Source organism: Phaseolus vulgaris, chromosome 2 (genome assembly GCF_051622355.1).
Source record: "Phaseolus vulgaris cultivar YP4 chromosome 2, ASM5162235v1, whole genome shotgun sequence".
Classification (NCBI taxonomy): Eukaryota; Viridiplantae; Streptophyta; class Magnoliopsida; order Fabales; family Fabaceae; genus Phaseolus; species Phaseolus vulgaris.
In genome coordinates, this window is record NC_143499.1 from 17316413 (window position 1) to 17331030 (window position 14618).

At 35.9% G+C, this 14618-nt stretch overlaps 1 protein-coding gene across 1 annotated transcript; it reads right to left on the reverse strand.

Annotated features, from left to right (window-relative positions):
• Positions 1 to 12751: 12751 nt before the first annotated feature.
• LOC137810811 (polysaccharide biosynthesis protein (DUF579)) lies at positions 12752 to 14143 on the reverse strand. The gene has a single exon (XM_068612263.2). It carries the CDS (start codon positions 13919 to 13921, stop codon positions 12956 to 12958), a length of 966 nt encoding a protein of 321 aa, XP_068468364.1. The 5' UTR covers positions 13922 to 14143; the 3' UTR covers positions 12752 to 12955.
• Between the last annotated feature and the right edge of the window lie 475 nt (positions 14144 to 14618).

Sequence of the window (14618 nt, forward strand, 5' to 3'; positions counted from 1 at the left end):
TTGAACTAAATGTTATCATTCCTTTTCTCTCTTGACTACTCTCTTTCTGTAAGATTGTTCTTGACTATTGTAATCAATGTATTGGATTTTTTAGTGGAATTTTCAGAGGTTTCTGAGGACTGAATGTCGCTCTTCGTAAAGAGTGAACTAGTATAAAACCTTCTGTGTTGATCTTTCTATCCCTTATCTCATTTAAATTTTTTCAGCTTTGATTTTCATAACTGCTGATAAAAACAATCGATTTGTTTTTGGCTAAACTGATTTCTCCTTCATTTATTCTCATTGGCTTTCAATCTACCATCAAAAATTTTGAAAATCTTTCATAAACAATTCACCCCCCTCTTATTTAAGGCCTACAATTCTAACACTTAGCACAATATTTCTCAACGTCCTCGCATATGAGGCCAAAAGAACTTGTGTTTGAGAATGTCAAAAGTCTTATGAACCCCATGATGGCCCATTAACCCACCTTGATGACTTTCAGTTATTAATAATTGGGAAATAGACCCACTGGGAATATAGAGAAGGCCCTTAAAGAAGAGATAGTCATCAGACAAATAAAACCCGTCAAATGGTTTATGAATACATTTGGAAAAAAAGGGAGCAAAATATGCATCAGATTCATATAATTGCTTAGTATGACCAAAACCGAGAATTTGAGCGCCAAGGACATTGAGCAACATATGTCGACGCGATAAAGCATCGACAACAATATTCTGAGATCCCTTTTTATGTTTAATGACATACGGGAATTGCTCCAAAAATTTAACCCATTTGGCATGGCGTTTATTGAGGGTATGCTGACTGCAAAGATATTTTAAAGATTCATAGTCAGTATGAATAATGAACTCTTTAGGAACCAAATAAATTTTCCACGTATGAAGAGCACAAATGAGAGTGTACAGTTCTTTATCATAGGTAGGATAGTTCATAGTGGCCCCCTCTAACTTTTCACTGAAATAAGCAATTGGATGACCATGTTGAGTGAGGACAACACCAATTCCAATGTTAGACGCATCACATTCTATTTCAAACGTGGAAGCAAAAATGGGAAGAGCTAAAACAGGCACCTGGGATAAGCAAGTTGGAAGAGTGTGAAAAGCATCATCCTGTTTAGGACCCCAATGAAAAGGAACATCCTTCTTGTCAATATCATTAAGAGGAACAACAATGGTGGAAAAATTAGGAACAAAGCGATGATAAAACCCATAAAACCCATGAAAGCTGCGAACCTCGTTAACATTTTGAGGGATAGGCCAGTCCTTGATTGATGTGAGTTGATTTTAGGATTGTTCATTTTTTGTGTGACACTTTACTTAGGTTGAGATTTTAAGCAAGAATATTATGAGAACTCTAAGAAGATCCCCACTGGACATGAACTTAACCAAGTGGTTAAGTAAGTGTGAAGGTTCACTTCACAAAAGCAAAAGGAAAAGATAATTACAAGGTGAACATGATGCTAATAGGTGCGAAATTATAGAACATGAAAAGGAAAGGCAAATAGAATTGTTGAATGGAAACAATGAAACAAAACAAGAACATAATACAAAGAGTAAAAAAGGGAATGACAATGGAAGAATAGATGAAGGAAGGAGAAACCTTATGTGATGGATTTGAGAAGTGGAACAGGCCACTTGGAGTGTGATTGGCCTCCAAGATAAGTGATGATAGCTGCCACTTGAGAGCTCTCAATACTCACAAGATAAGACATAAATTCTAAGAGGAATTTAAACCTCACACAATTTGTGCAGAGTAACTCTTCTATTAATTTCAACTTGTCAAATACACTAGGTAGGCCTCCTATTTATAGGTGAAGGAGCCTTGGAGAACAAGCTAAAGGGGTAGGATGGGAAAAGAGAAAAAATGGGCAGCCTTAGGGTTTGACTTAGTCAAACCCGCATCCTAGGCTTGTCCTTCTAGAAACTATGTCAAAATGCCTTCCAAAAGGGCTAGGAACAGGCTAAAATGATACTCACAGCCCCTATTATGCTAAAGGCACCTTATTCTAGCCTATCTTTGCTATTTGGACCCCTAAAGAGAGCCCAAATTATTTACAACATATTTGTATCTTATAAGAAGACTAAAAGGAAGAATAGTTGGTGTGATGGTTTATGCTCAGCTCATCTGGTGAGGTCTATGCGATCCTTAGTGGGGTTATGAATTTGAGATGACTGTTCACTATGTGCTTTGACTTTTCCTTCCTTGGTCATCTTCGTAGCTACTCGGGTTGTGTCACGCCTCCCAAGTTCAAGAGAATTCAACCACGAATTCAAAACTCCTGCAGATAACATAGTTAGTTTGTTCACATATAAGATAATGCGGATGTGAACTCTGTTAGAATATATGGCCTTAAACAAGAGGGGGTGAATTTTTTATGAAAGATTTTCGAAAAATTTGAAGGTATAATGAAAGCCAATGAAGAATCACAAAGAAAGAAACTAAGGAAATCAATGCACAAAGTTGTTTTAGTTGATTTCCAGAAAATCAACCAGTTGTTTTTGCGATTCAATCGGTTGTTTTTATCAGCAGTTAATAAAAACAGCTTAAAACATATATATGTGAGATCAGGGAAAGAGAGAATCACACAAACAGATTTATATTGGTTCACTCTTTCACCAAGAGCTACATCCAGTCCCCATAAACCACTAGGTAATCCACTATGCAATCAAAACCAGATTACAAACACCACACACCAAAGTAGAGACCTTGAACCCCTCAAGAAACACACTACCTTCGGAAAACCACACCTAGAGTGTTGATCTTGAACACCTCAAGAACACACAACACTCCTTGGCAACACAAATACATAAATACAGTAATCAAGGAAGAAGAGAATAGAATACACCTGGGTATTACAAAGCTTAAGGTTCAGAATTACAACCCAATCCTATTCCACACACTTAAGAATGATCCAAAGCTCTTTCAAATCTTGGAAAAACATTTTTGATAAACTCTTTTTCTTACTTCAAGATTAGGAGCGTAAAATCACCTTTATATGGACCAACCAAGTGGTCAAAAACATTTAATGAAGGAGCTAAGGTAGTTAGGATCATTTAAAACATATTAAAACCACTTAACAAAATTCTATTAAGGTTTTCAGGAAAACAATTGGTTGTTTTGCCGAAACAATCGTTTGAATTGACTTGACAGCAAAGTCAAGCTTTTCAAAACCTTTTCAAAAACTACTAAGGTAAAACAACATGTTGTTTTGAAATTTCAACCTGTTGAAATTTCAAAAACTTTTTATAAAACCCATCTTTTCAAAAGATTAAAGATTCAAATGAACTTAGATCATCTTAAGGAGTGAATTAACAAGTTTCAAACAACTAGAAACACACACACAACAGCAGCAAGGTCTTCAAGCTTTCCACTTGGATTTGGAGACATCAAAACATCTTGTTCAACAAACTCAACTTTTGTTCTTTAAGTGTTTGTTCAAGATGAGACCCTTTTTTACTTTTCTCTGCTTTTTCATTTTCTCCTTTTATTTTTATTTGTATTTTTTCTTTAGTTGCCAACTTGGTGCTTTTAGTTGGATAGTTGGCAACAATGTGCCCAAAACCTAAACATTTAAAACATTTCATATTGGAGGTTTTGGTTGGTAACTTAGTGGTAGAGGTGGAAATGTGGTGTTTAGAAACTTTTTGGTATGTAGTAATTTCTTTTAAAGAATGGGAAGGAGAAGTTTTTGTAGAAGATTTGTCGAAGTCATCATTATGAGTTTTTTTTAAAGTTGTTTTCTTCGAAATTTGTGATTCCACCTTGATGGCTAGGCGAACCAACTTCTTTAAAGAAGAGTACTCATATACTTCTACAACATCTCGAATTTCTCACCTCAAACCACTCACAAACATAGTTATCTTTGACTCATCACTATTAGGCATATTAATTTTAGTCAAAGTTGTTTCTAAATCCTCAAAATATCCATTTATTGTCCTAGTTCCTGCATGAAGTCGTTGGAGCTTCAACAAGTGTTCCTTCCTATGAGGAGGAACAAACCGCATGCGCATACATGCTTTCAAATCATTCCAAGAGACCACGGTTGGGCTCTTGTTTAGCCCAATGTCCATTACAATTTGTTGTCACCATTGGTTGGCATAGTCTAAAAAAACTAAGGAAGCTAACCTAAGCTTTTGGTCCTCGGTGACCTTATACACATTAAAGAGATGTTCAAATTTAGCTTCCCATTCTAACTAAATTTAATATGCCTAATAGTGATGACTCAAAGATAACTCGGTTGTGAGTGGTTTGAGGAGAGAAGTTCGAGATGTTGTACAAATATATGAGTATTCTTCCTTAAAGAAGTTGGTTCACCTACCCATCAAGGTGGAATCACAAATTTCAAAGAAAACAATTTTCAAAAATACTCTTAATGATGGTTTCTACAAATCTTCTGGGAAGGATGCGAAAAACATTTCTACAAAAACTTCTCCTTCCCATTTTTCAAAAGACATCACTTCTCACCAAAAAGTTTCTCAACACAATCTTTCTACCTCTACCCCTAAGTCACCCACCAAAACTTCAAGCACAAAATATTTTAAATGTTTAGGTTTTGGGCACATAGCTGTCAATTGTCCAAGTAAAAGATCCATAATGTTACAAGAGGTAAATCAAGACCAAATTCAAATAAAAACAAAAAGAGAAAATGAAAAAGACGAGGAAAGTAAAAAGGGTCTCATCTTGTTAGACCTCACAAAAATAATTGCGCCTTCACGGTATACTTCTTCCTTCTCTTTTTCATTACCAAAGGTTTCTACCTACTTACCATCTTTCTTAAAGAATTTTAGTAATAATTTTCAAACACCTCCTAAAGGTTTCCACCTTTTAAGAGGACTTTCATCACAAAGATTTGTCATTCCCAAACATTTGTCCAAGTAAAATATCCATAATGTTACAAAAGGTAAATCGAGACCAAATTCAAATAAACACAAAAAGAGAAATGAAAAATCCGAGGAAAGTAAAAAGGGATTCATCTTGTTAGACCTCACAAAAATAATTGCGCCTTCATGGTATACTTCTTCCTTCTCTTTTTCCTTACCAAAGGTTTCTACCAACTTACCATCTTTCTTAAAGAATTTTAGGGATAATTTTCAAACACCTCCTAAAGGTTTCCACCTTTAAAGAGGACTTTCATCACAAAGATTTGTCATTCCCAAACATTTGTCCATGTAAAAGAACCATAATGTTAGTAGAGGTAAATCAAGACCAAATTCAAATAAAAACGAAAAGAGAAAATGAAAAAGCCGAGGAAAGTAAAAAGGGTCTCATCTTGTTAGACCTCACAAAAATAACTGCGCCTTCACGGTATACTTCTTCCTTCTCTTTTTCATTACCAAAGGTTTCTACCTACTTACCATCTTTCTTAAAGTATTTTAGGGATGATTTTCAAACATCTCCTAAAGGTTTCCACCTTTGATGTGAGTTGATTTTAGGATTGATCATTAGGTGACACTTTGATATTTATGAATGAGATGTTAAGACAATTAATGAGTGAAAACCTAAGGAAAATTCCCACTGGACATTAACTTAACCAAGTGGTTAAGTAGATGTGAAATTTCATTTCCATAAGGCATAGAGAAAACCACAATTAAATGGGGATGATGATGACAAGATCAAGGGGCGGAATTATAAAAAGACAAGAACAAGAATGATAAAACCGAATAGACACAAACATGAATAAGAATGGATTAATGGAAAAGAATATGAAAGAAGAACTTAGGGATTGTGAAGCAAGGTTGAATCACACCACTTGATGGGATGGAATCACCAAGATGAGTGAAAGGAGGCCGCCACTTGATAGCTTCATATCTCACAAGATAAAACCAATTTAGGAGGAGACTCACTCACTCACTCAAACTCACACAAAAATTGTGCAGAATTTCTTTACTATAATTTCGACTTGTAAAATACACTACGTAGGCCTCCTATTTATAGATGAAGGAGCCTTGGAGAACAAGCTAAAGGGGTAATATGGGAAAAGGGAAAAAAATGGGCAGCCTTAGGGTTTGACTAAGTCAATCCCCTATCCTTAGCTTGTCCTTCTAGAAATTAGGTCAAAAATGCTTTCCAAAATGGCTAGGAACAGGCTAAAATGCTACCCACACCCTCTATTATGCTAAAGACACTTTATTCTAGCTTATTTTTACTATTTGGACCCCTCAAATGAGCCCAACTTATTTACAACATTTTCTAAACATTTAAGAAGACCAACAGGAAGAACTTCTGATATTCTGGTTTGTAGGTTCTTCTTTTGTTGATGTTTCCTCGAGGTTTGGTGGGGCCCGACTTTGTATAATGAGATGACTGACCTTTTTTTGAGGTGCTTGATTTGTCCTTAGTCATTTGTTGTTTGCTTTCGTTTGTATCATGCCCCCCAGGTTGGAAAGAATTCGTCCTCGAATTTAGAACTCCTGCAAATAACATAGTTAGTTTATTCCCAGAGAAGAGATTTCTAACTTGAGGATGTGAAACAAACTTATGTTCATGAAGCTTGGGGAGTTCACATGAGTGAATGCTAGATACAGACCATGGTTGTAGAGAATGTTTAGGGAAGAGATGATCTATTTGTAAAATTCCTCTTAAAAGTAAAGAACCTTTAGAAGGTTTTGGAAGATCATCCCTAAACTTCTTTAACAAAGATGTCAAGTATTTAGATTTATTGGGAAATGAAAAAAGAGAAGGAAGAAATATACCTAGGAGGTGCAGTGATTTTCGTAGGAGTCAACAAGATGAGACCCACTTTACTTTCCTCTTCTTTTTCATTGTCTATTTTAGCTTTTGTTTTAATTTGGTCTTGATTTTCTTTTTGTAACATGGTGGTTCTTTTATTTGGACAATTGGTAGCTATGTTCCCAAAACCTAAACATTTAAAACATTTTGTGCTTGAAGTTTTGGTGGGTGACTTAGGGGTAGAGGTAGAAGGATTGTGTTTAGAAACTTTTTGGTGAGAAGTGGTTTGTTTTGAAAAATTGGAAGAAGAAGTTTTTGTATAATTTTTGTTTATATCCTTCCAAGAAGATTTGTATAAGCCATCATTATGAGTATTTTTGAAAGATGTTTTTTTCAAAAGTTGTGATTCCACCTTGATGGCTAGGTTAACCATTGTCTTTAAAGAAGAGTACTCATATAATTCTACAAAATCTTTAATTTCTCTTCTCAAACCACTTACAAACTTAGCTATCTTGAACTCTTCATTATCATGCATATTAATTCTAGCCAAGGTTATTTCTAAGTCTTTAAAGTATGCATCTACCATCCTAGGTCCTTGATGAAACCCTTGGAGCTTTAACAAGAGTTCCTTCCTATAAGGAGGAGGAATAAACCGCGCGCACATACATGCTTTCAAATCATACCAAGAGACCATGGTTGACCTCTTGTTTAGCCCAATGTCCATTACAGTTTGTTGCCACCATTGGTTGGCATAGTCTTAAAAAACTAGGGAAACTAACCTAACCTTTTGGTCCTCGGTGGCCTTATACACATTAAAGAGATGTTCAACCTTAGCTTCCCAATCTAAATACAAAGAAGGGTGGTTGTGGTTGGTGTTGATGGTGTCGTTTGGCAAAAGTGTGCAATCTCCATTCGTTCTCTTCTTCTTGAGTTTTCCTTGCTTGAGCTTCTTCTAGTCTTTGCAATCTTTGCGCAAATTGTCTTAGTTTCTCGTTTTTGTGGACAAGTTGCTTATTGACCTCCACAAGTTCTCCCAAAAGGTGGGTTTGTGATACGATTGCAATTTGGAAGAAGCACCACTTGAAATATGAGCCATAACAAACAAGAAACACAAGGAACAAACAAGTTTAAGAAAAGAAGTAAAAATCACTCAAATATGTTGTATGTAAGGGCGAGAGGGTATCAAGGATACAACCATTGTTTACTAACAAACATTGAAAGCAGATACCCGAATGACTCTTTGAACTGAACGACGTAATAAAGGAACTAGCGGCCATCGAAACTGAAGTGAGAAATGTAAAGCTTGCAGAAATTTGAATAAAAGCACTCTAAGCACTCAACAAACAATAATTCCTCCCTTAGCCAAGCCTTTCTTGTGGTTTAAGAAACTCTCAAGTGAAAAATGCCAAAGCCTCAACACATGCTCAAGGTAATTCACCATAAAACTTGAGGAAAGAAAGAAAAGAGAAACAAGAAAAGTTTAAACAAGAAAAAGCTAAACCAAATTTGAATTAAGAGATATGACAAAACTTTTGATAAAGATGACAAGCAAGAAAAAGCACAAAAGAAGACTTTAAGGAACTCACTAAACTTTTAACTATGAAACTTGTCTTTTTAGAAAAATGCTAAAGTAAAAGGATAAAAACTTCCACAAAGGTTGAAAACAATTTGCCAATCAAGTTGAATCCATAGTTTGAAAATGAATTGTCTTTGAGAAAATGATAACCAAAGATGCCTTGTAATTTCTTTGCTATTTTGTATTTTGCGGTACTGTTTTTCTTTCAAAATACCTTGCTGTTTTTTTTTATACTAATGTGACTTAGGGAAAAGAATGAACATAGCTTGCATCATGAAAATTTTCAAGAACTTTCAATTTTCACAAAAAAGTTTGGTTGGATTCAATTAATTGAACACTTGAAATCATGTGTTTGGAACTTTAAATCTACTTCTACTAAAAACAAGTTTCTAATTACTTTGCAAACTTCACAATTAAAAGCAAGTAAGTAGAATCAAAACAAGGACTCCTAGAACACTAATGAACATAAGACTCAAAGTAAAAGGCAAGATCAACAAAAGACATAATAAGAAACATATTCAAAATGAAAAATGCTATGAATATAAAGAAAGGCCGAAAAAAACTCTACAAGAAATAAGGTGTTGGAAAATAAAAAGCAAGAAAATAATGACAATAATTTAAAGGTACTTGAATTTAAAGACAAGAAAGTAAAGGTACTTGAATTTAAAGACAAGAATTAAAGGTGCTACAATGTAAAGAAATTGTAAAGTGCCAAATCAATTCAAGCAAATTAAGCATAAGAACCTAAGCTTTGATAACCACATGATGTGAGTTGATTTTAGGATTGTTCATTTGTATTGTGACACTTTACTTAGATTTGGATTTTAAGACAATTAAAGAGTGAAAATCTAAGGAAAATTCCCATTGGACATTAACTTAACCAAGTGGTTAAGTAGATGTGAAGGTTCATTTTCATAAGGCAAAGAGAAAAACACAATTAAATGGGGATGATAATGACAAGATCAAGGGGCGGAATTATAAAAGGAAGCAAGAACAAGAATGATAAAATCGAAGAGACACAAACATGAATAGGAATGGATTAATGGAAGAGAATATGAAAGAAGAAATTAGGGATTGTGAAGCAAGGTTGAATCACACCACTTGATGGGATGGAATCACCAAGATGAGTGAAAGGAGGCCGCCACTTGAGAGCTTCATATCTCACAAGATAAGACCAATTTAGGAGGAGACTCACTCACTCACAACTCACACAAAAATTGTGCAGAATTTCTTTACTATAATTTCAACTTGTAAAATACACTAGGTAGGCCTCCTATTTATAGATGAAGGAGCCTTGGAGAACAAGCTAAAGGGGTAAGATGGGAAAAGGGAAAAAATGGGTAGCCTTAGGGTTTGACTAAGTTAATCCCACATCCTTGGCTTATCCTTCTAGAAACTAGGTAAAAAATGCTTTCCAAAAGGGCTAGGAACAACCTAAAATGCTACCCACACCCCCTATTATGCTAAAGGCACTTTATTCTAGCTTATTTCTACTATTTGGACCCCTCAAATAAGCCCAACTTATTTACAACATTTTCTAAACATTTAAGAAGACCAGCGGGAAGAACTTCTGATATTTTGATTTGTAGCTTCTTCTTTTGTTGATACTTTCTTGAGGTTTGGTGGGACCCGACTTTGTATAATGAGATGACTAACCTTTTTGTGAGGTGCTTGATTTGTCCTTAGTCATCTGTTGTTTGCTTTGGTTTGTATGCTTTGGTTTGTATCAACCTTTTAAGTGGACCTAGTTTCTAGAAGGAGAAGCCTAGGGTACGGGTTTGACTTAGTCAAACCCTAAGGCTGCCCATTTTTTCCCTTTTCCCATCCTACCCCTCTTGCTTGTTTTCCAAGGCTCCTTCACCTATAAATATGAGGCTTACCCATTGTATTTTCCATGTTGAATTTGAAGAGAAAAGTTACTCTGCACAAATTGTGTAAGGTGTTAGTGAGGTTTGTTTCCTCTTAGCATTTAGGTCTTATCTTAACTGTTTGAGAGCTCTCAAGTGGCGTGATCCACCTTTCTTCCATCACATAAGCTTTTCCTTTCTCTCATCTCTTCCATTCTTCCCATTATTCCATTTATCTTTGTGTTCTTATGTTCTTGTTTTCATCCTTTGTCAATTTAGTGTTCATTATGTTCTTGCTTTTCCTTCCATGCTCTTTTACATTTCTCCCTTCATCATCAATCACCATATTCTTGTATTTTTGCTTTGCCCTCTAGAACAGAATCTTCATACTTACTTAACCACTTGATTAAGTTTTTGTTCAGTATGGATCTTCTTTGGGTTCTCACCATATAATTGCTAAAAAATATCAATTTAAGTGTCACACCATAAATGAAAACATCTAAAAATCAACTCACATCATAAGTGGTGAGCACCCAAGAATAAAGGTGCACGAGATTTTCTTCTGTTGTTAGCACCGTGTGTAAAGGTGCCCGTAGGCAGAATATTGTTTCTATTATGCTTTCAATTGAGATTATATTCTTGTGGGAGAAAGATGTTAAAGGGATAACTATAAAAGGGGCTTAAGACCCTCAAAAAAGGTATTCTATTTCTTAGTGCTAGAGACTGAAACTGATTATTATTTTGTATGCTCTCATTGACTTGATAATCGAAGTCTGATCAATAGGTAGAGCCCCATTTGTCTCAGTGGAGCGTTGCTCGAGTGGACCAAGAAGAGACAAACTAGAAGCGGAGCTTGCCCATCCAGTCAACCTGAGGTCAACCGACGAGAACACTTCTATTTTCTTTTCCTTACTTAAATGAGAGCAAAGAGTCTGAATATATACAACTAGTACACTCATTATAGGTCTAGCTACTAAAGAGACCAGAAAATGTAAAATAAAGAGTCAATAAAGGCTAGAATAAAAAAAAGACAAAATAAAGGCTAGATATATGTAAAAAAAGAAACAACTAAGAATTAGAAAAGACAAAATTAATATTAACTTCCTTCTAGAAGCCTTCCGTCCATATCCTTTGTTAGACCACCCATAAATATACAGTCTCACGCATGAATTGACATTCTCGATGTAAGCGGGTGTGTTGGAGATCCTACATCGACTAAAAATAAGGACATTTCATAGTATATAACTGGGTGTAAACCTCACTTTATAAGTTGGTTTTATAAGGTTGAGTAACTTCTTAAAATAATATGTAATTTTTCAAAAATGTATTTATGGAATAAAAATTCTAAAATATATTTCTTTAGTACACTTATTTTAAACGTTTAGGATAATCTAAATTTATTGTTCTTGAATACAAATTTAACATACATAGGTTGAAAAATTGTGGATTTTGTAATCTAGAACTCTAGTGTACTTATGGATTATAAAAGTTACCCTTCTGAAAACAAAAACTTGGAAGCTCATGTTTCGGTCTCCTCTATAACCTGAATTTCACCATTTCAACCAACAAAAAAAACAACCTTTTATGGCTGAAACTACCTATCCCAGGCTTTAGTGACTTTGACAAACCACCACAACCCCCACCCACCCTTATCGGAATAATATCTTCCAAGGTTCAGCAACCACCACAAAACAATATTTTCAAAGAGTTGACACATAGAAAGAAAAGTGGGATGACTGAATATTTGGGGGTGTAGGTAGAAATTGATGGGTGCGGAAAGCAATAGCCAAATTTTGAATATTAAGAACAACGTTTGGTTTGTTGAGATTTCTAATATTTAAATAAATGTAAAATTTAATTAGTATAAAAATAATTTAATGCATACAAAAAAATAACAGGTCAAAGCAATATTGACAGTGAGACAGGGTCTCCAGTAGCAAAGGCATGTTCCACGATCACAAATAATTTTGATTTTCCTTTGCATTTTTTATATGACATGATGCGATTCCCATCTTAAAAAGTAAAAGAGGTTATCATCGCTGGCAAATTCTAGCCGTACCACCACCGACACTCATCAATAAAAACCCTGACCACTGTTGTTGGGTTAGGCGTAAGAAAAAAATATCCTTGTATTCCTCACACTGTCGTAAATGAATTAGCTAATGGATATCACATGTGACAATTTTTAAGAAAATTATTTATTAAATAAAAATATAGTTTGGCAATTTTTAAAGATATATATATATATATATATATATATATATAATTTTTTATGTATAAGTTTAGAAATAAATATATATAATAAAAAGTAATTTGAAATTACATAATATAAAATAATAAGATTAAAAATTATAATGTGATTATATAAGAAATGTTAGTTGTGAATGTATTATTACTCTATTAAATACAAAATCTTAACAATTATTAACGTTTGTATAAAACACTTATAATAAAAAAAAAATTCAAATTTCAAAAATTACATTTGTGGAATTATAAATATAGACAGAAAAAAAAATCCTGAGTTTGAAATCTGGACAGAAATAAAACGGACTTTATTACCTGAACCCGCCCAATTAAATTTTCTTCCTCCTTTCGCCTGCAACTTACTCATGGATCAGAGTTATATTATATTAGTTCGTAGTATAATTTAAAATAATAAATTCAAAAAACTCCTTTCATATTCCTTACCCCTTTTCTTTTTGGGGGAGAAAAGCAGGGCACCAGTATAAAATACCAACCTAAATTACACTTTCTTGCTTTTAAAATATATATATATATATATATATATATTTATAAAAAGACCACGAAAAGAAATAAAAAGAAAAAGAGCATTTTACAGATTCTCTAAAATCCCAAGATAATCCTAGTCCTCTTCATCGCCGACATCCTTCGACGACGGCAATGACGACAACGAGGAACTCGAGTTTCTGCAAAACACGGTGCTTTCCGCGTCGTGAACCTCACTCGCAACAAGAAAGTGCCCTAACGAATCCACCAACTGAACCAAATTCTCTTGGCAGAGAAATTCGTCGCTGAAAACCCTCTCCACCTCTCTTCCAAAATCATGGACGAAGACGTGGGTCTTGCCAGCCTTCGTGCTCCGGGCAAGAACCGCCGCCGTGAAGATGGCCGACATCCTCCCGGGCGCCGCCGGAAAGTATCCTCTGGGCCCGTCTACGAGAATGACGTCCCACGCGACTTGATAAATATGGTTGGGCAGATCGTTGATGGCGAGCTTGCATTCGGAGAACAAGAGGTTCTGGACAGGCCGGCAGTCGGCCTGGGTCTGGGAACGGGCCTGGGAGAGAAGCTTGGAGAAGTCAGAGACTTTGGTGGTGAACTGGACGTCGTAGGCTTCGATGCCGGGGTTGGATTGCTCGAACTTGGAGATGGCGTATTCGTTTTCGTCGAGGAAGACGGTGCGGCCCTGGTGGTTGAGTGCGGCCCAGAGAAGGGACTCGTGAGTGAGGCCGAAGACGAGGAAGTTGGGGCGCGGCGTGAGGAGGAGGGCTTTGGAGAGGGCGGTGATCTCCGCGGAGGACATGGGCTTGGCGGTGGTGTTGGAGGCGGCGGCGTAATGGAGGAGGGCTTTAGAGACGGAGGGTGGGAGAGTGGAGAGGGCGGCGGTGGAGGTTGAGGTGGCGGTGGAGGAGATGGTTGTGGTGATGAGGGTGCAGGTGAAGATTAGGGTGAAGAAGAGGAGGAAGAAGAATAAGAGGGAGAGGCGGTGGGAAGAGAAGAGTGTTGTGGCGTTGGTTGGTAGAGGGCTTTGTTTGTGAAGGGAAGGGTGGAGGAGTATGAGCTTGGTGTTGTTGGAATTAGTCTTCATTTTGGAGAAGAAGAAGAAGAAGAAAAGAATGTGTGTAAGTTTCTTCACTTGTGGTGGGAGTGACAACAGATATGAGATGAGGAAGGTGCATTGAAGTTAGGAAGGGACAGAGGAATCGCGGAATGAATTAAGAGGGTCACACGTATCCCCAGACTCCTGCCATAGAACTGTAAAGACCTTGGTCCACTCTTTGTTTAATTTAAACACTACCAACAATATTTTCAAAATACTACTACAACCTAATTAGTGAATTACTAATATGGAATAAGATAATGCATCTTTGAAATGTGTCTGAAACTGAGTTAATGCGATGCATATCGTGCTTAATTGTGACAAAATTGAGCATTATCAACCTGATGGCCGGCAAAGTAAGGAATAATTATCGTTAATGGTTAATGATACAGATGTTGGCAACATTTGGCGTTATCCGTATCAGTTGAAAATCATATGCGCTACCTAACTGCTATAATTTTGATAACCACCTAGTGCCGGAAGTAAAGCGATGTTGATGGCATTGACCAATAACTTCACATTCGCATCCCAAATCACGGGATCCTATAGTTTGAGGATTAGGGTAATCCTGTGGAGTAGGAAACACACATTAATAAAGTCTAAATCTCCTGATTACTATTTGAATTTTGAATTTCATTATTGTTATGGCGCCAATCAAGGGGGAACTTTAACAAATTCTCATTAG